This window comes from Ctenopharyngodon idella, chromosome 15, assembly GCF_019924925.1.
Source record: "Ctenopharyngodon idella isolate HZGC_01 chromosome 15, HZGC01, whole genome shotgun sequence".
NCBI lineage: Eukaryota > Metazoa > Chordata > Actinopteri > Cypriniformes > Xenocyprididae > Ctenopharyngodon > Ctenopharyngodon idella.
Genome location: NC_067234.1, coordinates 37,866,350 through 37,891,351, shown reverse-complemented (window position 1 = coordinate 37,891,351; position 25,002 = coordinate 37,866,350). Strand labels below are relative to the sequence as shown.

The following is a 25,002-nucleotide window of genomic DNA, read 5'->3' as shown; positions in this document are numbered from 1 at the left end:
CGCTGTATTTTACTATTAAACAGATGGCATCAAAATCTTATTTTAGGGCATTACCTTAAATGGCATTATAGAAACTCGTTTATATTCAAATTTTCATTTGAAATGCACATCAATCTGAAACAGTCTCTCTATCTTTCCTACTTTGGAAAAAATGTAATTGCACCTGCATACAGAGTTTAATCTAAATCGGATCCCATTTGCGTTTTCCATTAGTTCATCCTTGACTGTTCTGCTTTGCTGTAATTGACTTTGCTGTTTTAAACTCTACTGTATGAGTTTCGACAGGCCCAGTAGCTCATGATCTGAGTGGCTGCAGCTCCTGTCAATCACCGCAAGGGGCGGAGCTTTACAGGCTCAAATGAAACGCAGTCCTGCAGTTAACAGCACACGAGCAAAAACAGGAGCGGAAATGCATACCTGCGCCCGAACAGCCGCGATTTGTTAAAAGCAGGACCCTCCGAACACACAGTCCTAATGGCCTGCTGAATGTCTGCGGATAAAAATAGACGGTGGCAGATGGAGGGGACGAGAAAGAGAGAGAGAGAGACTTTGAGAGGTGTAGGTTGGGAAAATAAACTCATCTCTTACATAAACGGGTCATTCCTACTATGCAGTGCACTTTCACGTTATACGTCATATACTGGACTAAAGCCAGTTCCTTGGATGACATCATTCTCCAGGAAATGACATAATTTTGGAGGGAAAACCGCAGGAAAAGGTGGTTAAAATATGAAAACAAATGTCATAAGTCGCTATTAGTAATAAAGTTGAAGTGTCTTCAAAAGATCTTAAAGAACAGGAATGACCGCAAAAGAACAAAAAATATATAAACATGTACTTTATTTACATAAATTTGCATTTGTCATGGGTCACTGCTGTTCACTTTGCCTTGAAGGTGCTTCCTTTTTGCTCTGAAATCTCTCCCAGTAGGCGGAGTCTTCCTCTGTTAGGGGCGTGGCTCTAGACACCAGATCACTGAAACTCAATAGTGTGAACAAAAGGGGCGGGGCTTCACAAAAAGTTCCACCATCCCCCTATAAAACAAAGAAGCATGATGTCATGAACTGTGTTGACCCCTAAAATTGTGTAATATCTTCTTTAAACTCACTTTAGACATGCTGATATCTGGTTTTCCCAGCGCCACAGCGACGTGATGATCTTTGTCCAATAAGCTCTCCTGAAAAACACGAAAAAGTCCATTTTGAGTAAATACCTCATTTCAGCAATGAAGAATTTGTTTTTTGCTTTTTAAATTAATACTTTTATTCGGCAAGATTGCATTAAATTGATCAAAAGGGACAGTAAAGACATGTTAAAGATTTCTATTTCAGTATTTCATGCTGTTCTTTTGAACTTTCTATTCATCAAAAAATCCTGAAAAAATAAAATGTCACATTTTCCACACAAATATGAACTGTTTTCAACATTGATAATAATCAGAAATGTTTCTTGAGCAGAAAATCATCATATTAGAATGATTTCTGAAGGATCATGTGACACTGAAGACTGGAGTAATGATGCTGAAAATTCAGCTTTGATCACAGGAGTAAATTATATTTTACAATATATTCAATTAGAAAGCAGTTATTTATAATTGCAAAAATATTTCACAATATTTCTGATTAAATAAATGCAGCCCTGGTGAGCAGAAGAGACTTCTTTCAAAAACATAAAAAAAACTTAATTATTCCAAACTTTTGATCTGTAGTGCATAAATATACAGTATAGAGGATGAAAAGCCCAGAGAAATGAAGTACGTGAGCTCTATCTAAGAAGCGAGAAGGCGCCTATGATCTGTGTCACGTTCACACGCTCTGACAACCACAGAGAGATGAACCAGCACTGCAGGGCTCCACACAGAGACCATGAGAAACACACACACAAGATCAGAGTTTCACTCCCAAAACTTCAGTGTGCACATAATAATGTGTCTCATGGACTGAACCTGTAAATTGCTTTAAATGAAATGACTAGTTAGTAATGCTTATATATTGTGAACACACACCTCAAATATCCAGTCCTCTTCTTCATCATCCAGGTGCATTCGTGTCTGGTGGTACACTTGCCCCTCTCGCATCTGATTGGGCGAGATGTGAAACTCCACCCTCTGCAGGTCGAAGCCCAGCCCTGTGCCAATCGCTTTGATGAAGCTCTCCTTCAACGTCTTGACGGACACAGAAACGGACCAATCAGAGGTAATTAGACATCAGTATATGTTCAGAATAGAATACTTAAAATACTTTACGGTATTTATAGTATGCAAAACCAGTATGTAGTATGTAAGGGAAAACATTGTACAACCTACAAATATACATATAAGATAAAAAATAAAAGTTACTATTAATTAATGTAGTAATGTAACATCCTTTATATGGGTCAATGACATGACAAATAATTTTGTTTTGTCCAAAGGCCTTAATAATAATAAAAAACAAATATATGACATCCAAAGTATGTGAGGTAGTACAACTAGATCTCTTTTATTGAATCCAAAAGGTTTTAATTATATTTTGCTACATATAAAGGTATTTTAAAGATTTTGAAGTGTCAAAAGGTCATTTGGTTTAACCATCCAAAGGACAATACAGCCATTTCATTTGTGATTAAAATATCTTAAAATGTAATAAATCTATATATATATTTTTATTCTGGCATGATTTTATAACATCATATATCAACATAGTGCAAAATGGTATTAAAATTATGTGTAGAAGTCGTTGCTTTGTTACGTGAAAGAATATCCGGAAAAATTAATTTCATAAATGTCATTTGGAGTAACCAATATAAAGGGACCATTTTGGATCAAGTCATGCTGTCAATATCATGTGACAGGATGTGACATCATTCAGACTCCTGCAAAGGACCACATGGTCATGAAGCAAAGTAACTAACTCTCTCTTAACTATTTGAAAAATTCATGTTTTCACTTGCTCATACGCATGTCCCGAAACATCAGGTCATTCGGTACAACCGCTATAAAACATGGAAAATGTTGTAATATCTTAAAAACTTGTACTAAATATAAAATGTTTGATTGTCTTTCTGCTAGCTAGCTAGATATCAGCCTGTTAGCATTGTTTGAAAATATTGTCATTCGGTATAACCAAAAGTGTCAATTTTGGTTATACCGATTGATAATGACACATTATGTATATATATATATATATATATATATATATATATATATATATAAAATACAAAAACAAAAATAAATAAAATAAAATGTGTAAAAAACACATATAATATAAAAAATCTAAAAATTACTATTAATGTAATAATGTAACACCCTTTTTATTATATATATATATATATATATATATATATTAGTTAAATAGTTAATTAATTGCACTTTTTTTCTGTAATCGCAATTACTATAGATACTGTAAAGTATTTAATAAGTTTAGATTCTAAGCTTTCAAGTGATTTCATATTTGGGGTAATACTATGTAGGGAAGCCTTTTTAAAAGGATGTGTAAACATTATAAAGTAGATTACGACATAGTTTTGGACCCGTATCTGGGTCCGTGGAGTTTAGGGGATACATTTATTTCTAAAATATTTTTATTCTAAAATTGTTAGAAACCAAAATGTTAGAAATCATTTAAGTACTGTAAAATATTCTGTGGACGTCCTCAGAGGTAAAATGATTCATAAGAAAGGGAAATTATGTTCTTATTTTAACTACAAGTTTATAAATGCATAAAGCTTTCTTGCAGGGTTACAATTGGATCGCTAGGTAAGCTTGTGAGCGCTAGTAACAGTGACTGACCACATTCTCACCTACAGCACATCTTCTTGATACCAGTACATGAGTGTGTGTGTTTATGAGAGTCCTCAAATGACCACAGACTGGCACAACTGAGTCATGCTGAAGTGATGAGATCACATTGCCATGGAAACAGGGATCAGAATTGGAACAGTTTCATCCAGGACAATTTCTCTCTTGCTGCGATATGCTTAAAGAGATGTGTGTGAGAGAGCGTGTGTGCGGTCTCGTTGCCTGGAGGTGATGATGATGATGGTGCAGGAAGCAGCAGTTGCTATAGTTACCCAGTGCCTATAAAACATGTCCAGTTGGTCCCAGTCCGAGCCGGCCGTCCGGATGTTCGTCCACTCCAGATCCGTGAACTGACGATTCATGATGCGGAAAAACTCCTGCACAGAGCTACTGCCTGATATGCACATAAACATACATGTAAAACACCTAAAATCGTCACCTTTTCACCTGGGAAGTCTACGTTAGTGAAGATTTCTGCACCAAAAATCATTTTTCACTATCACTTTCTCTGACCTTTACATTTAAACAGACAGTTTTTGCTTCCTTTAAAATATAATTGACCTCTTTTATGATTGAACCTACTGGCGTAGCTGCTTAATACTGAATAGGTGTTGATATGCAAATGTGCAGTCATATGCTAATGAGCTCATAGTCGTGATGTCATAAATGAGCTGTTTTTGCAATATAGTTCAGAAAATGTGGAGGGAGTTATAGTATATCATACACTACATAAACCATTTGTATTATTTCAAAAGTCTGAGACAAATCAGTCATTTAAGAATCTTGCGCTGTAGGTAAAACTTTTTCTTTAACAAGAGTCTGTAATTTAATAATCATGTTCTGCATAGAAACAAGATTCCTATGAGCTAATGCAGATTTACATGTTACAGTAGAGCCAAAAAAACCTTTACCAACTTCCTACTCTCCCAGTCTGCTCTCCTCAGAGCACAGGTATAGAGCGACACCTGGTGGCCACTGATGGAACTGCAGTGCCTCTTGGATTCTAAATGTTCAGGTGAGTTAGTAAAGGATAATGTTGAGTCAGCTGGTCATTATCGTGAAATGAATAGTTGTCGGCTGTATATTGCTTTTTTTTTATTGAAAGCAGATTCTGATAAGATGTGATTTGCTGTCACTTCATACAGAAAAGCTGTGTTGTACGTGATCAGAATTTACCGGGTCTGCTGGTCTTCATCACGTCTACTCCCACCTGGCGTCCCGGTTCTGCTGCCAGCACAGCGTAATCTCCCTGATGGGACAGGTTGAAGTTCCAGTGAGTGATGCTGGGGCCGGACGAGGGCCGTGGCAGGTACGGTTTCCCCCGCGCTGTTCTTTCCAGTCGAAACCCGTCCCATGCAAAACCCATCTTCTCACAAACCAGCTTTCTGATCAGTAGACGTCCAGCCTGGTGAAAAAACACACACACACAAAAAAAATTAAAATCGATGCAAAAGTTAGTTTTCATAAAAGTTTCAGTTGTTTAGTTTATTCTGTATGATATAACATATTCAGTAAATATTCAGTAATATTCAGTAAAAAGAAAGAAAATACATCAAACTACAAAAAAACAGTATAATCATAACAACAACAAATATCAAAAACCAGGCATAGGTAAATAGCACCATAGCATGTAAATTTACATGTGTCAGTGTACAAGTATGTATAAAATGTATGCATGCATATGTATATGCTAGTGCTGTCAAATCGATTAATCGCGATTAATCTAACAAAAGTTTATAAATATGTCTGCGTGCATATATATATATATATATATACATATATACATATATATATACACACACACACACACAATCAAACCAAAATTTATTTAGACAATTTTAATATATTTTTACTAGTGGGTACAGGACACTATAGTTCATTTATGTAAGTGAGGATAGCAAAATAAAGTAAACTGTGAAATATTATACCCAAAAATTCTCCATACAGTGGACTAGCAGTAAAATTTATAAAAATTTGGAACCAAAAATTATTCAGACACTTTGACCTGACCATGTTTTGCTTAAGTGTTATCTGACATAATTAAGATTATTTTTTTCTGACACAGTTTAACTCTGAGATCTTGTCATATTTTATTACCATTTTTTTAAACTATAGTGAATAAACTGTATTAATGAATGAAATGTTCAAGGTGTCTGAATAAATCTTGGTTTGACTGTAATATATATATATATATGTATATGTGTGTATATAATGTACGCCGACATATTTACAAACTTTTGTTAGATAAGATTAATCGATTTGACAGCACTAGTATATGACATCTATCTATCACTCTCTCTATCTATCTCTCTATCTCAATTTCAGTGAGCTTATTTGACAAAAACTGTACTTTTGTATCATCAATGGGAAACTGTGCAATGTAAATAACGCAAAACAGTGCAAATGAAAAGTAATATTAACATTAAATGAAGGGCAAAATGATTATATTATTATAATTATTATTTATTATCATAACATTTATTATTATTATTTTAACATTTATTAATATAGCATTGATGTTAATTGTAAAAGTCTGTCAGTTGTACCCACCATGGCAGATTTAGCATCTTTGGCGAACATGAACTGCCCGATTCGTTCTTTCTCCTCCGGCTGGATGCACCGGGCCGCCAGAGTCCACTCGGAACGGGTCGGTACCCACGAACCGCAGCGGAACGCCCACCGGACCCCGTCCATTCCTGACACCCACAACAACTACTGTTAATGTCCTATAGTACTAAGTAGTAGAAAGACACATAATTGATAGCTGTAAATAAATTGTAAAAGTGCGTTTTAATATTAATAATATGTAGTCGTTATTATTACATATTATTATATTATCTTTTTGCAATATTTACGACTGTGTCTGTTTCTGTAGTACGGCAGTATCTGTTTGTACTCCCGTACCACACGCACAGGAATCCGGAAGAATATACTGTGAGCTGGGCTGAACAGTGAGCGCCTCACTTGATTGGCTAATGGAAAGGGGCGGTGACGCTCGTTGACCAATGGCGCAGGGGATTCTCGCGTTGTCGGAAGTGTTCGGCACAGTTCGGCAACGCTGTGGAGGCGGAGCGAGACGCGTGTGGATGTAGTGGATGATGCTTTTCTCCACCGGTGAGTGTTTGAATAAATAATAATAACCGTGACTGTATTGTGTGGTGTGTGTTATGACGTTTATTTTATATAAAGAGCCATATGTGTGCAAAATGTCATAGTATAGGTGCCTATAGAAGCCTTTTCTGGCGAGATTATTGTAATTGAACAGCAAAAACAACCGCCGTACTGATTTGTTTATGTTTGATATACATTAAAATGTTTTATTAGCATGATGTCATACTGATAATCATACAGTATATGGATACACTTGACAAAATATACCCGTGTAACTACATTTTCCACTAAAAACACCATAGTTACTACAGTAATTCCCTTACAAAAAGTATTGTAGTTGTACTATGGTGTCAGGTAGTAATATCAAGGTACTGCATAGCTACCATATTCAATGATCATGTTATTTACATGATACTTCTAGTCACTTAAAATAATACAATGATATATGTGCAAAAACCTTATAGTATCATGGTGATTTTTTGTTTGTGTTGTTACATTGTAATATCATAATGATTATTGAATCTTCTTCAAACTTTATTTGAACAGGATATACTGTACACTACCGTTCAAAAGTTTGTGGTCAGTAAGATTTGTTTTTTTTTTAAATTGAATTAATAATTTTATTAAGCAACACATTAAATTGATCACATTTAAATTGTTTGTTTGAACTTACTGTTCATCAAAGAAACCTGAAAAAAAATTCCACAAAAATATGAACTTTTTTCAACATTGATAATAATCATAAATGTTTCTTGAGCAGCAAATCATCATATCAGAATGATTTCTGAAGGATCATGTGACACTGAAGACTGGAGTAATGATGCTGAAAATTCAGCTTTGATCACAGGAATAAATTACATTTTAACATATATTCACAGAGAATGATTCTTTCAGACATTGCTGAACATTTATTTATTGCGTGTAAGTAAATCTTTGTGTGTTTGTTTGTTGTAGGAGATCTGTGTTAGACACCTGCACTGGTGCAGCACTAAATGTGTGTCAACATGAACTTGAAAATTTGTCTGGAGTGACAGAAATTTTTCAGTATCCAATCATTTCTCAGTAGCCAACTACCTCCAGCATGGACTTCCTGCAGATGAAGCACCTGAAGAGGAAGAGGAAGAGTAACTACAGCGTGAAGGAAACTCAGACTCTCATCCGCGAGATCCACAAGCGACGTGAGATTTTGTTCTCCCGGCAGCAGAACATGGCCATCAACGAGCTGAAGCGGCGAGCGTGGGAAGAGGTTGCGGACAGTGTCAACGCGCTGGGCGAGGGTGAGCTGCGAACGGCGGCTGAGGTCAAGCGACGCTACCTGGACTGGCGTGCACTCATGAAACGGAAGCAGCTTCAGGCCGAGTTGGCGTCGGGATTGAAGCAGGAGTTTGAATCTTCTTCTCCAGATAATGAAGCATCTCTGGGTGGTGGTGACCAGTCGCTGGACCTCAGTGGGTTTTCTAAAGACTCTTCGTGTGACTGGCAGGACCTGACGGACCTCGGGGAGCCCAGCACGCACACGCCTGGGGTCAAAATGGAGGATGATGAGGCCAGCAGCTACAGAGTATGTACTGGGCACAGATACAAACTTTTTCAAATTCATCCCACAACATTCATCAGATTGTCCTCTACTTTGGTTCAAGTAATCCTCACACCATGGTGGTCAAAAGTCATCAAGCTGTTTGTTGAAGCAAACGGTTCAATTTGGTATACTGTTGTTCAAATGTTTGGGGTCAGGATTTTTCTTTTTTTAAGAAATTACTAATTTTATTTAGCAAGGATGCAATAAATTAATCAAAAGTAACAGTAAAGACATGTTACAAAAGATTCCTATTTCAAATAAATGCTGTTCTTTTGAACTTTCTTTTCATCAAAGAATGCTGAAATAAAATGTATCATGGTTTCCACATAATAATAGCAAATCAGCATATTCGTATGATTTCTGAAGGAAAGAATGAGACTTCTTTAAAAAAAAAACATTAAAACAACACAATAAAACATTGGCAACTTTTGACCGCCATCATCTGAGGATTAGGCCTTGGATTTTCTGGCATAAGTGAGGCATTATTGGCAACACAATGCAACTTTTTTATGCTCAAAATTTAATTAATGAGCAAATACATCATAAAACCATCTTCCACCGTGTTTATGCCTTATCCTAAAACCACTATGGTTCTATGCTTCAACCACTAGAGGGCCAGAAGTTACATAGTATTGCTTTAAAATTTAGCTGCAAGCAGCAATTAAGGGGCCAAGCACAACAGAAGCCAAGAAAGCTAGCAGCAGACCAACAGCAAAAATGAGTAAATAAAGACAGTTGGAGACAATTTTAAGCAAAAAGGTTGAAAACCCATAAATACATTGAGTTGTAATGAAATATAATTGCTTATAATATAATTTCATTACAATGCTACCCTGAAACACTGAGTTTTGTAACTATATGCCAATGCGTTCGTAAAACAGCAATATGCAAAACCATTGCAGTTACAGCTTTGGATCTTTTTTGTCATCTTGTAATTAAAATGACGGCCATGTTTTTCGAAGTACACCAGTGTCATAATGGACTAGGATAGCAACTGAGACAAAGATACTGCATGTCAGTTTTGAAGTCAATCAGACCAACGATACTGTAGTTAGACATGTTTTGTTCATTTATAGCGCCACAGAGTGGCGCACTGTTTTTTCTGTGTGTCCCCAGAGTGCCCCTATACATAATCTTGTCAAATTTGGTGAAAATATCTCATTTCGTTTAGGAGTTATAGACATTTATATTTATGAGAACATAAATATGACCCATGTCCAACTTTGATGGCATTTTTTTGCCACTTACTATCAAAATTTTTACATCTGGCCATTAACGTTTAGTCAACAACCTGTGTTTCAGGTTTTCGTACGGTGGTTTCGTCTCAATCGGACTAACAGTTTCGAAGATATTCACAAAAGTTGTTTAAACGCTAAATCACAACATTGCACAAACCATAAGGCTAAACCTAGCATGTTTGGTATCGTTGGACTCAGCAAGGATTCAGGAATCTAAGGATATCCCATGAAAATAAGTCAACCTTACCAATATTATAAGCATGTGAATATTTAATTTTACCTTCAGAGCATCGTGCTGTTGACTCATACTGAGTTTCGTAATGATATGCAAATGCATTCATAAAATACAGCATTTTACTACAAAATTCAAAATGGCCAATGCCCAAAAAGGCCGATATGGGAGAATTTGATATCATTTGACTTGGAATTCCACCCCAAATCTAACTTTTTGTCGACATGGTCCGAAGATGATCTGGTTAAATTTTTGTGAAAATTGGAGCAACGGTCTAGGAGTATGAAAAAGTAGGTTTTTCCTGAAAATTCTAAATGTCTTTAGGCAAGGAATCAGAGGAAAAAAGAATTTTGTTATTAGTCCGTACGGTTCAAAAGTTATTAGCATAAATGTGAGTGCAAACTTGGACAGTTGGTGGCGCTAGAGGGATTGAGTTAGAGACATCAAAATCAGTGTGGTTAATGTTGCGACTGACCTCTATCAGTGTGCCAAATTTCACAACTTTTTACCGTACGGTTCTATGGGCTGCCATAGACTCGAGCGGAAGAATAGGGAAGAAGAATAATAAGAACACTAACAATTACAATAGGTGCCAACGCACCTTCTGTGCTTGGCGCTAAATAAAATACCGACTGGCTAAAAGTTACACTTTAAACTTTTTTTTCTCTAAAATCACCTCGTAATTACTGCTGACTTTGTTTCTATTTGTAATTTTCCATCTCCTTAGTTGGAAGCGGAGGTTGGAGAAGGTGGGGAGGGTGAGGAGGACGATGATGACTGTTTTCCCTCCATCCTCCCTGAAATGGACCGTGAGGGGCGAGTTCCTGAGGTCTTCGCTCACATCGATGAATTCGGCGTGCTGAGCTCCACGAAGCCCACAGCTGCAGGCCGAGACCTTGGGCTCGGAGTTGGTGGCATGACCGGGATGGGCGTAGCTGGATTGGGATTAGCCGGAGGGGAGAACACAAGTCTGCTGGTGGCGCTGGAGAGGCAGAGACTGGACCTGGAGAAACACCGCTTGCAGGTGGAGTCGGAACGACTACAGGTGGAGAAAGAGCGCCTCCTGGTGGAGAAAGAGAGGTTGCGGCAAGGGGAGGTGGAGAGAGAGAGGTTGCAGCTGGAGAAGGAACGTCTGCAGGTGGAGCGAGAACGATTGCGACTGGTCTTGCAACAAAACACGCCACTCCAGCAGAGCCCCGCCCCCTCGACCTCTGTAGCCACACCCACAACATCATCCTCTGCACCCTCGTCATCCTCATTGGATGGAGAGAAGGACAGGAAGCTGGCTTGGCCAATGGCAGTGGATTTGGAGGCAGAGAAGCTGAAGTTAGAGAAAGAGCGCCTCCTGCTGGAGAAGGAGAGACTGCAGTTCTTCAAGTTCGAGTCGGGCAGACTGCAGATTGAGAAAGAGCGCCTGCAAGTGGAGAAAGAGAGACTGCAGCTTCATAAAGATGGACAACAGATGGCGCTGCACTCGTGAAACACCATAGATACAGTTGGGTAGGGGAAAAAATCATTGTTTCCATAGTTACCTATTCATTCCTGTGGGGAAAAGCTAAAACATTTGTTGTTTTTGAACTTTGCCAGACATTTGAAAAAATAAGCAGAAAGAAGTCAAGCAATGAATGCAAGCAGTTCATAAACAAGATGGTAAAGAGGACTCACTTCTGAACATGTGCAGCAGTCGATTTTACATATTTAAATAAGTAAATATGAAAAGTGAAGTACCTCATTTCACAATAAAATAGAAAAAATTCTACTGTATATTTATCTAATTTTTCCCTACAGAAATGATTGGGTATCTACGGTAAACAGGATTTAAAGTATATAATGTGTTTCTGACTGTATAGATCAGGTCAGCCCACAAAATTGCCTTCTGCTCATGCAAAACAACTCGTGAGACTGTTTTATGCTTGAGTATTGTGTATTGATATCTTGTAAAAATTTATTCAGAAGTATCTGAATGCACTTTTCACATATTGAAAAAAATACAGATACTCCTGATTAACTTTTTACCAGATGTTATGTACTTTGTTACCATACTGTGTTTAATGTACAGAGTAAAACAGAGAGCTTAAAAAAGAGTTGGATTGTATAAGGGCTCTTATGTGTTCACACTACAGGATGGATTTATGTGGAGTCATTGTAAATGTGAATGTATGGTAATGTCCAAATTGTTTCTATAAATGATTTATATGTTCGTATGCACAGAGACATGTGAGGCCACGCTTTTATTTTGAAACAATCAGGTTTTTCTCTGGTCTTGATGTCAAAGCGGTTTCACTTCAGATCGTGCATAACGCAGATATGTGTTCGCAAAACTATCGGTGCTCAGACTGAGTTTCGCTTATTTACACTCACAAACATGAATGTGAAGTCAAAGAAAAATCTTATAAGGGTGCGTTCACACTTGTCATGTTTGGTTCGATTAAAACGAACCCTGGTGCGATTGCTCTGTTAGTGCGGTTCATTTGAACGTGTGTGAACGCTGCCATCCGAACCCTGGTGCGCACCAAACAAGCGGACCGAGAAAATGGGTCTCGGTCTGCTTCCAAACGAACTCTGGTGCGGTTCGAATGATATATGAACGCAACATGGACCAAAGACATGTAATCGAACCAAAATCAGGAAGATGATACCCTAAAAACGACAGAATCCTCACGCATATCGGTTTTTCGTCATAGTCGCCAGTTTGCCCATGACAGACATCAGACGCGCGTCTCCCACGCAGCAGATAATTTGTAGACTCGCCACTGCTTTGACTCCTTTATACATTTTATAAGCTCTTCACGGGTTCCCAGCTAGCCAAAATACCATCAAATGCAGGATACACACACACAACAAGTACATTTACCTCAGCACACAGCATTGTTTTGGATGTTCGGTAAGCTCCGTCTCAGAATTGGCAGAATTCATAAAATCCAACCAATCAGGTTGTGAACGTATCCCTATGCCTTTAGGTTCGGTAATAAAATTGCCAATTGCCAACGCTAATCGGACCAGGACTAAATTTTTTTTTTTCTTCTTTGGTCCGAACCAAACAAACCGAACTACAAGTGTGAATGCACCCCTTATAAGTCAAGAGAAAAAAATAAGATTTTTTTTTCATCAAGAAAATGAAGAATATTTTAAGGCCCGTTCACACCAAGGACGATAACGATAAAAATCTTTCTAAATATAAAAGAAAATAGCAGAATCCACACCACAACTATAACGATAATGGCACAGAGAAACAATCACTATCGTTGGAATCACTTTCAGAACGATAAAAACATTGACAGCCAATCAGAATTCATCCTGCTTTAACGTGCTCGAGCATTTAAAGCGGCAGACGACAAAACTGCAGCGCGCGCTTTTAAAATAAACAGAACGATATCGTCCGCTGGTGTAACATTAATATAGTTATCTTTATAGTTATTGTTCTTGGTGTGAACTGGCTTTTAGGCCCATATCTGTTCTTATTTTTTCTTTTGATTGGGAGGTAAAACATGTTCTTCACAGGTTTCGAGAGATTCCCTCATAAAGGCGTGTTACGTGAATGTAGTCAGTGTTTATGAGTTTGTGTGTTTGTTTGTTCTCTTACGGTAGTTGTTTTCAGGCCTCGATGATTCCTGAAGTTCAGCTGTTGCGGTTGCCTGTTTCTGTGGTCGTGTAATTCCTGTCGGATGTTACATTTACGTTTCTGCGTCATATCCAATCGACTTGCATTGCATTGAAGGTATATGTTTTTCTTATTTGTTTCGTGATCGTTTTTTTTTTTTCATCCGAGAGTGTCTTAGGCCTGTTTCACACATCTCACATAAGCAGCACGTTTATTTTGGCAAGTAGAGTTTCAGCTCTCCGCCATTTTGTTTTTAATTTTACACTGAACTTCAGCAGAAAATATAGTGAAAATGATCTGTGAACCTATTTATTAGCATGACTAGTTTACTTTCTAAAAAGTGATTGTCCTTCATTGCATGTTTTTTTCCCAAAAAAAAAAAAAAAAAAGGAAATTGATGCTTCAAAACATGCAGATAATGAATAAAATGCATAATGAAGCAACATGTAGAGTTCACTTTTTTTTTGGAAAAAAATATGTCCATATGCAGTGAAATACAAAAAACACTTTCTATACAGTAAATTGGACTGAATCCACATGATTTAAAGAAATAGTTCATGCAAAAATGATCATTCTGTCATCATACTCACCTCCAAACCTTCATGACTTTCTTCTGCAGATCACAAAAGAAGATATTTCATGCGAGTAAATGATAAATTTTCATTTTGGGCGAACTGTCTCTTTAAGCAGTATGTATCTCCACATCAGATTCTGTGTAAATTACCATTTGGCTGTAAATGTTTTGTCTTCATGTGAATTTAATTACTATTACACTTGTAATAGTTCTTAATAACTCACTCCTGATTTAATAATGTATGGCCATTATTAACGGAAACGCTCCTTGTAGTAACCCAGATATCACTTTATTTGTGTGTATAGTTGCTCTCAGCAGACGCAGGTGTGTGAAACAGGCCGCACGGTTCAGTTCAGCTTCTCTCTGCATTTCTAATGAAGTGGAAAAGCAAAGCTGTTTGGTGCCATGTTTTATTGTTGTCTTTGAAGCCGATTTCCTCTGTTGGATCTCTGGTGAACATGTTTTCATGCTCAGACGAAGGTCGTGTAATTTAAAGACAAAAGGTTTTATGGATGTTTAGTTTTTGTGAGCTGGTGCTGTTAGTGTTGATGGACTCAGAAAGGTGTGTTTTATTGTACTGTACGTGCAATACGTAAATGGTGTGTGTGTGTGTGTGTGTGTGTGTGTTTTAAATGTATGTTCCAGATGTGGCAAAGCACAAAAAATAAATAGAATTTAAAGAATTTAAATGCTCTGATGAACCTAGTTTTCTTTTTCCTGTCGAAACAGGAAGTCGTGAATGTTCTAAACTAGTTGTTTTTGTAGTTTAATTTTAATAAATGCTCCGGGGAGGAAGTTTTCAGGGAATTTTCATAGTCCATTGAATGTTCTTATTTCAAAACATCAAGGAAAATTGTCTTATTGTCTTATATTTTTCTCTTTGAATAATGTGTTCGCCCAATTCTTTGAAAAAACGTTCTGTTTAAGTCTTGATTTTGTTTTCGGGCTCTACTAGAACAGGTTTTCATGCTTAAATGTTCATTATTTTTCCCATGTTCTCCATTGTTGCAGCTCCTCTCTTCCCAGTCTGTCAGTAACGCTCTGTTTAGTTCCTGTCTCCATGAAGCCCCTCCTTCTGAAAAGCACAATGTGCTCTGATTGGTCGGCTGGACCAGTGTGTTGTGATTGGTCAAGCGCTTCGAGCGTGTTTGGGAAATGTCCCGCCCCTTACCATAACCTCCAGTTTCAACACACTACTAACTAACTAAACCAGGCCCCGCCCCGTTATTCTGCGTATGAATTATTTAAATGAGGAATATTGTGACGGAGGAAAACTCAAGACTACAATGGAGGTGTTTCAGGGAGTTCAGAAACACTGACACTGATATAGAGAATAACTCATGCTCAAACAGCAACATTACACACTAAAGAAACTTGAACATGGAAAAAAAAACAGATGATAGAATCATTTAGAAGTCAGGAAGTGTTTCTCAGAGAAATATTTATGGGAAGAAAGAATATTCTGCTCTGATATCAGTATGAATCAGCTCTCATTTCTAGTATTTGAAGCTCACGAATGTCTGTATTTCTAACAAAAGTGTTTGTGTTAGTCCACATAAAGCCCATGGGATTGGAAGCGAGCAGTCTGGGAGAAGGAGTGTTTGATGATGTGGTAAGGAATGGAAATCTCCAGAGCAAACCGGATTTCCCCCCGATGAAAGAAAGCCTCAGATGTGTCTGTCTGCAAGTGAGAATGAGAGAGATCTGGCCGTCAGATTTCTCTCTGTCTTTCTTTAATACCATCTGAAGTTCTATTGTGTTTTATAAAGTCTGGATTATATCTCAGCCGTCTACAGGGTCATTTCTCCTGGTTCTTCGCTCTTCTTTTTATGGTCCAGGGTTCTTGAGTTGCTCTGTGATACTTTGAAGATCATTTTTGATGTTGCAGCTGGTCTCCTTTCTGGGACACTATAGTTTTCTAGCTAGTGTAGGCTGGTCATTAGGTTATACACTGTGGAAAAAAATTGGTGTAGGATTTACAAAAAAACTTAAAACGTGACATTTCAAAGTAGAAACTAAAGACTGTAATAGTGTTTTATTGCAAAACATACTACAATAATCTGTTTTATTTACATTTTCGGGAAGCCAATCGGAAAATAGTTTACGGTAACACTTCAGTTTAGGGTCCAAATCTCACTATAAACTAGTTGTTTATTAGCAGCATATTACTAGGATATTGGCTATTTATTAGTACTTATAAAGCAGATATGAGTGCCTTATTCTGCATGACCATATTCTACATCCCGTAATCCTACCCAATACCTAAACTTAACACCTTACTAACTATTAATAAGCAGTAATTAGGAGTTTATTGAGGCAAAAGTTGAGGTTAATAGTGAGAATTGGACCCTAAACTAAAGTGTGACCTAGTTTACTGACTCAGCATAATAATCTGGTTTAGAAAAAAGTATTTATTTTTAACTAGTGATGCACATTTTAGTGATGCATTCATTTTTTTTTTTTTGCAGCCAAATATTTTTGATTGCCAAAATTTTGGTGCATAACTAATTTTAACAGAACACATTTCACACATACATTTACTGATAATGTTACTGTGACTGTAAGTAACTTACAACAAATTTTGTTGCAGTAGTGTGAACTAGCCTTAAAGAGACAGTTCACCCAAATTTCTCATCATTTACTTATCTAATATATAGGGCTTGACATTAACACCCACTTTGGTGGGTTGAATTTTATGTATAATATATACATTTTTCAATTTTAGTCTTTTAAAAAAGCATCTGAAATAATAAATTAAGTGCAATGTAGTGTTGTGAAAAATATCGATTTTTCGATGCATATCGACACTGAAATATCTGAAATGCTTCCAATACTCACTTTCCGCAGAATAGACGCACGATACCAGCTGCTCTTTCTCTCTCTCTCATCTCTCCGACAGCGAGTTGTTGACACACAAACCCGTCTCCCCTCACTCACTTTTGCTCCGGATGAACATTGTTGGTGTTTCAGGGCTTGAATTTCGGCGTAGGATTGCGTTTTTGCATTAATTTTACTAATAAGTGCTCACACATAAAGCCACCCCTCAGTACTAAATTAAATAATTTTTCACTGCTTATTGGGTTAGTTCACCCAAAAATGAAAATTCTGTCATTAATTACTCACCCTCATGTCGTTCCACACCCATAAGACCTTCGTTAATCTTAAACAAATTAAGATATTTTTGAAAAAATCCGATGGCTCAGTGAGGCCTGCATTGACAGCAAGATAATTAACACTTTCAGATGCCCAGAAAGCTACTAAAGACATGTTCATGTGAGTACAGTGGTTCAATCTTAATGTTACGAAGCGACGAGAATACTTTTTGTGTGCCAAAAAAAACCAAAATAATGACTTTATTCAACAATATCTAGTGATGGGTGATTTCAAAACACTGCTTCATGAAGCTTTACGAATCTTTTGTTACGAAACAGTGGTTCGTAGCGCGTATCAAACTGCCAAAGTCACGTGAACCATTGAAATTTCTAAACCTTTTTGAAACACTTATGACCTAACAAAGCCTCGTTTACTGAAATCATGCGATTTTGGTTTGTGTTTGATACACGCTCCGAACCACTGATTCGAAACAAAAGATTCGTAAAGCTTTGAAGCTTCATGAAGCAGTGTTTTGAAATTGAGTGAATTTTCATTTTTGGTTGAACTAACCCTTTAAACAGTCAAATATACACAAAATAATGTAGAAATGCCAGTCTTGGCGAGTATTCACTTAAATGAACGTAAACAGTTGAGAAAGAAAACGCATGTGTAACAGTATAATGGATCTGTGCATCCGGTCTTAAAGTGACAGCAGCCTAATAAAGCCTAACACAGTGTCCTAACCAGACGCGATGCGATAAGATTCCAGCGACGAGCAATTTGACTGTCCACACTAGACGCGACGCGACAATGACAAGCGATAAAATCAATCAAAAACCACAGCCAATCAGAAGAGAGTGTGGACGAGCTTTCACGGCAAGATCACAGCAGACACAATGAAATGGGCAAGTACATAGTAAAATTCATAAATATTACAACATTTAAACATTATTTAAAGTACATACAAAGTGACTGACCCAATCTTTGTCATCGAATACACTTGTCTGTTCGCATTGAGTTGAGAATTTGAACATTCTTGTGCCCATTTATTTATTTTCAAGATCTGAGGTGAATTAGCCAGTGTTGTTTTCATTACAGCTAAAAAGCTGGGAACACAGAATGATATTCAAACTCACGTTAGACGCTTTTAACATTAAATAAAGCACATACACAGTACCTGATATTATCATTGCCATATTTTGTGTTGCTGTTTCAACCGCGACGTCGCGGAGAAATAGAAACCGTTTCTAAAATAGACAAATATACAAAAACTCAGATTAACAAGGAAAAGATCCCTTTTATCGCGTGTCGCGTCTGGTTAGTAACTGTAAAGACCTTGTTGTAGATAAGAACTACAGTAGTTGAATCAAACTGTAAATCAGGGTCATACTACATTCACATTTGCTTATTTAATGAATTAAAAAGGAAAAATGTTCATTTATTGTATAAATGTTCCAGTTTTATTTGAATTGGTGGGTACAAAGAGAAAAACAAAAGAACGCAAAAACAAAACCAAACACCAAAGGTGAGAATCAGGAGTCGATCCTGGTGTGTGCGATGCGGTGCGGCGTTCACATACACTCGTGTGTTTGTGCGACATGTGAAATGCGTGGACATTCATTAAGGACAAAAGACACGTACACACTGCGTTACATCGGTTATCAAAACAACTGTTAACAGAACAGATGCCATGGTCTCACACACAACTGAGCTGATTTAGTTCAGATGTCCCTCTATTATATAGATCTGTTTCTGTATATATAATACTGTGTGTTTATAAAAGATCTCTTAATTACAAGTCAGGTCTCCCTATAGTCATTATTGCAATGAATTATTACCTAAGATGCTTTATAAAAGAATCGTGTTCAGCTTTTACTACTGGTCTATTTACATTTCAGTCCAAAAAAGCAAGCGGCTCCCAGTGGCTTCTTGAAGAAATCCCGTCGAGATGATAAAAGATGTCCCCCTTCGTGGCTCCTGAGAGAATATCTACATACGGTTTAGTAAATACAGCTAGTGATCGTGGACCATGTCGTAAATATGCCGTTTTGCGCTCGAGTGAGTTAATATGTCTAATGCAGGTTTGCTGATGTCGGACGGCTAAACACGGAAGCGCAGCTAATGTCTTTACATTTACAGTTTACTGGTCTTCTACGTGATTCTTCGGCGATGATGTTTGTCCCCTTCAGGATAAGGCATCATGGATCCTTGATGCGCGACAATGTCAAAACGTTCGTATCTGTGCCGTCCCAACTCGTTTACAATTGTTGACGTCTTTCCCGAGGGCTGAAAGAGTGTGAATTGTTGTTTCTTTTCAGGTCTGTCACGTCCGAGTCCTCGTTAGCACAAGCCGGCGACGACGTGGCTCTCCCGTGGTTGCGTGAATCTGAACTTCGGTAGAGGGGTAAGATGGTTTAAGGCACAAGGTGAGTTTTTGGTTTCTATGGGAGGTCGGAGGACACCACAGCGAGGGCGGGGCCGTGTCGGAAGGAGGGGCCAGAGCGCACGGCCTTAGGGCAGTCTGGCGTCAGGACACGCCCATTTTCCCCCAGGCTGCCCGTGATTGACAAGCGGGCCTTGTTTCTCATGGCTTCCGAGAAGGTGAGCTAGAGAAGGGGGCGGGACGAGAGGCGGAGTCAGAATATGTGAAACTCTCTGGGAGGGGGAAACAATATGCAAATGACACAGTGACATCACAAAGGAACCACTCGACCACATTCACAGCGACAGAACGGAGAAAAGCTCAAGGCCGCCACAAACAAATACAGAAAACATCTCAAAATGTACAACATGGCTAGACATCTGCATTTCTAACGCAAGCATGCAGCCCTTCGCTCGTGTTTCCGCTAATTCTAGGGTTGTAATTGTACAGTGTCCCATAACAGTCAACACTTTATATGTTCATACTGCTAATGTTTCATGAGCAGGGGTTTCGAGGTCAGTCTCATATGAAACGTTATTCAGTATCAGTACAGCATTATAGATTGGTTTGCTGATGCCACTAACAACAAAAGAAAGTGAAACACAACCAAACATCATTAAACCAACAGCCGTTTGATCTATAATGCTCTACTCGTACCAAATAACACATGTCTAGAGCAGCAGATCTCAACTGGTTTTTCTACCAGAATAGTTGATTATTTTTAACCCTTATATTATGTTTAATTTTATTTTTTTTTTTTTGTCTGAAATACTGGTTTACCTATGATTTTTTTTTTCTTGATATTTTGTTCCTTTTTTTATATTTTGTGAAAGTTTCTAAACTCTGATGTGTTGTAAAAGGTGCATATGAAATTTATATTACGATTATGATGTTTGCGGGTCAATTTGACCTGCAATATTTCATGGTTAAAAAAAAGGTTTTGATGTATTTTGTCATGTCAGTTTTTCAACTACCCTTACAAAAAAATAAGTATACTTAAAGTTCATTTTACTAAGTATACTTAAGTAAAGTTCAAGTATATTTTAAGTATACTTTATGTAGTAAGTATACTAATATCTCTGTACTAGTAGTATACTTGTAAGTGTACTGTTTCAATACTACTTGGGACTAAATTGGCCCATTTTTTAGAGTATAAAAATATACTTTTAAGTATACTTTAAGTGTAGTAAACTTTGAGTACACAACTAGTTTACAAATAAGTTTTTCATTTGTACTGCAACTTTACAAGTGAACTTATAGGTGTACTGATAGTTTACTAGTCAAATACTTGTAGCACTTGTAAATACTATCTTTTTAATTTATGAAAGTACACTTTAAAGTACTCTCAGTAAACTAGTTTAGTAGTTTTACAGTGCAAGTATACTTGTAAGTTTTCTTTAAGTGAACATAACATCCTCTTATAGTTTATATATTATTTTTGCGCTTTAAATATAATACTGTGTTCATATTTAGGTATAAATTTTTTATACTTGAAAAGTACCTTTAACTGTACTTTCTTTCCATTTCAAAAATATTTTTTTTAGCTTCATGCATCCTTTTTTATCAACACTTGAATTTGGGCATTAAAAAAGCAACATTTTAAACAAAAAGCTGAGAAAATCGCATTTTTGTCAAAGACTTTGTCCGGATGGGATTCAGAACGATGATCAAAACACAGATGGAGTATTTTGAGTCCATCAACGCCCTCAAAGCTTCGGTCGTTTCCGCTTCATGGGTTCGACATTTCATTTGGTAACTGTTTTGAGTTATTTGCTGTTTGTTGTTTGATGACTGTGTTGTTTCTGCTTCTTCTTCGCCTGTGTTTTGATCAGGAGATTCTGTACTCTTTCAGAAGATGCATAATAGCTCCCCCAGCCGTATAACAGAGTAAAGTAGATTTGAAGTAAATTCCTATGTACATTACCAGTGTATACAAGCCAAGTATACTTAGAATACTTAATTATACTTTTAAGTATATCTCGATCAAAAGATTGAGTACAAGTATAGGCCAAATATACTTAGACTTTTCTGTCAGTATAAGTCAAGTATACTTAAGTGCAATTTTAAGTATATTTCTGAAAAGTAGACAGCATACTTTCTTATTTTTAGTTTAAAAGAAGTAAACTAATAGCACACTTGAATAAACTTTTTTTGTAAGGGTTTTTACATATATACATTTAGCAGATGCTTTTATTCAAAGAAATTTACATTGCGTTGATGGCACACATTTTTATCAGTTCATTCAATTGAATTTCGATGGGAATTGAACACACGATCTTGCTGTTGCGAGCGTCATGCTTCTGCTGTTTGAGCTTCAGTAAAGCACACAGAATAAGTGCTTTTAGGTGCTCTTTTACAAAAGTTAAAAAATTGTTATAATACTGTTTAAAAATGTACAGTTTTATGAAAAAAATAGTTTAATACAGTTTAAAAAAGTTTCACACGTTGAAGGTTTACTGTTTTTTTTTTTTTTGGTGAATTATATTGAATCCAATGAGAGTCAATTTCACCCGCACCATGAAAGTCGCATAAGAATTATTAACATAATGCAAAGGTTAAACAGTTTATTGGTTGCACGTGACTTTTTGGTTGCACCTTGAGCTTTTTAAAAGTTGACTGATTTATTATGAAGATTATTATTTGAATTTTTGTCCATCAAAACCCGCCAGTTGAGAAGTGCTGGTCAACAGCAGAGAGCTTTATCTTGAAAGCATCTCTGAGTAAGAAGTATACAAGCAGCATTCCTTTATAAAGTGTTTGAAGGTTGTATGCTAAGACGTTTGGTTTGGTAATAATTTGAGATCCTAAAGCACTATGGCAGGTTTGTCCATGTGTATGTGTTTGTCATCTTGTGCCGTTTGTTTTAATGCAGGTGTCTGAAACAGAAAGCCAACAGTGCAAACACCAGCAACTGCAGCCAGGAAGACCAAACCAATGCCATCCCAACATGTTCTAGTCAAGGCAACTCCAGAAACAAATGCCATACGAAAAACAAACAAAGGAACGACAAGCGACAGAAATGAAAGGATCTCTTTCAGAAGTAAACAAACGTAAGTAAAGGAAAGTTTGTAAACTGAAGGATGGGAAGCTGTCACAACATTAGCGGACGTCTGCTGCAGCTATAGACAGACGAGGGTCAGGCCGAACCCCTGCGACCGCAAGCAGACTGTCTGTCCTACCCCTATATCTTTACTGCGTCAGAGCCGTACACGTTGTATCCCTCTCTATAAGTCGCTAAGTTCTGCACACTGTGCGTTGGGCTGGGAGCGGGGCTAAAATTCAGTTCGGCCGATTCCACCTTCAGTTTCTTGGCCTCGGCGCGGGACTTATAGCAAAACTCGACCAGGGCCACCAGCATGGCCAGACCCAGGCCGCCCACCAGGATGTAGAAAACTCCCGCCACGTTGCTTAGGCTCAGCGCTTGCGAGCTCTTGTCCTGGAAGCCAGGGATGCGGGAGCAAAGGGGAAGGAGGGAGAAAAGAGAGTGTTAGGGATGCAGGAAGTGGCGAAACGGAGACTCAAACACATTTACACATGGCAGATATTCAATTACACTTCAATTAAAAAGTAAAAGTCTGTGGTTATTCCATTACAGACAGCTTTAATTACTGGTGCCAGCGATTTAACATCTTATAAAGTTATAGACAGAATGAAATCCAATGTCATTTAGACTTCAAATATGAACAGAAGAGCTATGATTTAAGTGAAAGCAAATTTTTTGGTGGTTTAGTCTTTTTGTTGATCAGTTCAACTTTTCATACTTCTATAAAATGTTTAAAATGCATTAAAAAAATATGAATATTCAATATATGAAATATATGTATCAGATTATTTAATTAAAATAATATTTTAAATATTTTATAAAGAATTAAAATAATTTGAGTATTTTTCAAAACAATATATTTACATAATCTGGCGCTCTCTAAAATGGCATGAAATCGCCGTATAAAATGTTCTACAGCCATAATGGGTTTCTACCCACTAGCCCTGAAACTAATTGAGTGAATAAGTGAATATTATTAGAGTAAAATTGGCCACTGTAGTCCTTCTAATGGTGCACTATTCTCTCTAATTAGCTGTCCATTTTAATTAACTCATCCATTTTACTGTAACAATGCTGCATTCTAAAAAGAATTTAACTCTATTATGATGTCACGCAGGGTTCCTACGCAGTTTGGGAAAGTATGGAATTTGATTTGAGTAATTTCCAGGTCTGGAAAAGTATAGAAAAAAAAGAAAACAGAGTATGGAAAAATATTTGTGTTTCCACTCCAGACTATTTCCCCTATTCAGTTTTCTAAAATATAAAATGAATAATTTCTAAAAATAAATTCATCATACAAGCAGAGTGATTTCACTGCAAAGGTTTAGTGATTGTCAAACATGAATGAATTCAATGCACGCATTTACTTTAGGCAAAACTGTTCTATCATAAGTAAGTCTCTTTTGAACTTCGCTAAACGAATGTGCGTGTGCCTCTCAAACCAGCAGCAACAGATAAAGAAGCAAACAATCATTTCATTCAGACTGTACTTTGCTGTTTGGTGATTGTGCAACATCAATATATTATAAATCATTTTAGGTTTCTTCTCATTATGTAAGCGCATGTTATCACTTTGAGAAAACCATATACTATATATTTATGTTAAAGGGGTCATGAAGTGAGAAATCATCTTTTCCTGGAGCTTTTGATATATATATATATATATATATATATATATAAGAGGTCATCATACTATAAAAATATCCTGTAAGTTTCAGAACTGAAAACTTCCTTGTTAGTCCAATAAAAGCTTTTATTGACACCAGACCCAGCGAACAACTCATCCCGAAATGTGTCTATAGATAGGTGAAATCCCGCCTCCGCAGAAGAAATCAACGCCTACTTCATCATTGCAACGTTAGCCCCGCCCACTGGTGTGTTAGTGAGATGAGGAGGAGAGAAGAGCGATACAGGACTAAAATAACAAAGGATTCTAATGCTAGGAATATGGTTATTTATTTTCAACAATGTGAATGTCTCAGTTGAGCTTTATTTATTTGTATTCGTGATTTCACTGTGGATTCTTTGGTAAATCAATTGCATTTCGGCGCAGGCTTTGCAAACAGACTTTTACTATATGATTTGACAGTAATGCAACAACATGTAAGTAACTGTTTTAATTCTAATGTCTGATCTGATATTAATGATTCATGTACAGTCAGATGTTCAGTAAATCAAACCAGTGACTAAATGGTCAACTTCACGTTGTTTCTCTTAGTAGGATGAAAATAATCTGTGGTGATAAAGAACGCTCCCTTTACAGTCGCTGGAGCTGTCAATCAAACAGCGCAAGTTTATCAGTGACTCACGCCAAAACTCCCATTTTATTCA

General features: G+C 37.1%; 4 protein-coding genes across 9 annotated transcripts in view; 2 read left to right on the top strand and 2 right to left on the bottom strand.

The window, feature by feature from the left end:
* The window catches only part of LOC127495189 (gastrula zinc finger protein XlCGF7.1-like), a 288,096-nt gene that overhangs the window by 178,529 nt on the left and 84,565 nt on the right, over positions 1–25,002 (top strand). The gene's annotated exons all lie outside the window — the stretch shown is intronic.
* On the bottom strand, positions 826–6,715 carry aasdhppt (aminoadipate-semialdehyde dehydrogenase-phosphopantetheinyl transferase). 3 transcript variants are annotated; one of them, XM_051861893.1, is made up of 7 exons: positions 6,602–6,715; positions 6,329–6,474; positions 4,955–5,183; positions 4,051–4,172; positions 2,006–2,164; positions 1,109–1,177; positions 826–1,034 (listed from the first exon to the last, which is right to left on the bottom strand). In XM_051861893.1, the coding sequence occupies exons 2-7, from the start codon at positions 6,470–6,472 to the stop codon at positions 870–872; spliced, it is 888 nt and encodes a 295-aa protein (XP_051717853.1). In that variant the 5' UTR covers positions 6,473–6,474; positions 6,602–6,715; the 3' UTR covers positions 826–869. The 3 variants fall into 3 exon arrangements, with proteins under 3 accessions (XP_051717853.1, XP_051717855.1, XP_051717852.1); XM_051861895.1 differs by having other exon boundaries at positions 6,634–6,695; XM_051861892.1 differs by having other exon boundaries at positions 6,329–6,681.
* Positions 6,769–14,810, top strand: msantd4 (Myb/SANT-like DNA-binding domain containing 4 with coiled-coils). Its single transcript, XM_051861861.1, has 3 exons — positions 6,769–6,892; positions 7,844–8,450; positions 10,666–14,810. Exons 2-3 carry the CDS (start codon positions 7,971–7,973, stop codon positions 11,416–11,418), a joined length of 1,233 nt encoding a protein of 410 aa, XP_051717821.1. The 5' UTR covers positions 6,769–6,892; positions 7,844–7,970; the 3' UTR covers positions 11,419–14,810.
* gria4a (glutamate receptor, ionotropic, AMPA 4a) overlaps positions 18,644–25,002 on the bottom strand; it is a 93,441-nt gene continuing 87,082 nt past the window's right edge. For 2 of the 4 annotated variants that reach the window (XM_051861789.1, XM_051861788.1), the window contains exons 15-16: positions 22,927–23,064; positions 18,644–19,812 (exon numbers count right to left, since the gene is read on the bottom strand). In XM_051861789.1, coding sequence (XP_051717749.1) covers positions 19,648–19,812; positions 22,927–23,064 — 303 coding nt within the window. In that variant the 3' untranslated portion in view covers positions 18,644–19,647. Of the gene's footprint in view, positions 19,813–22,807; positions 23,065–25,002 lie in introns of all 4 variants that reach the window. The other 2 variants (XM_051861791.1, XM_051861790.1) reach the window with 1 other exon arrangement.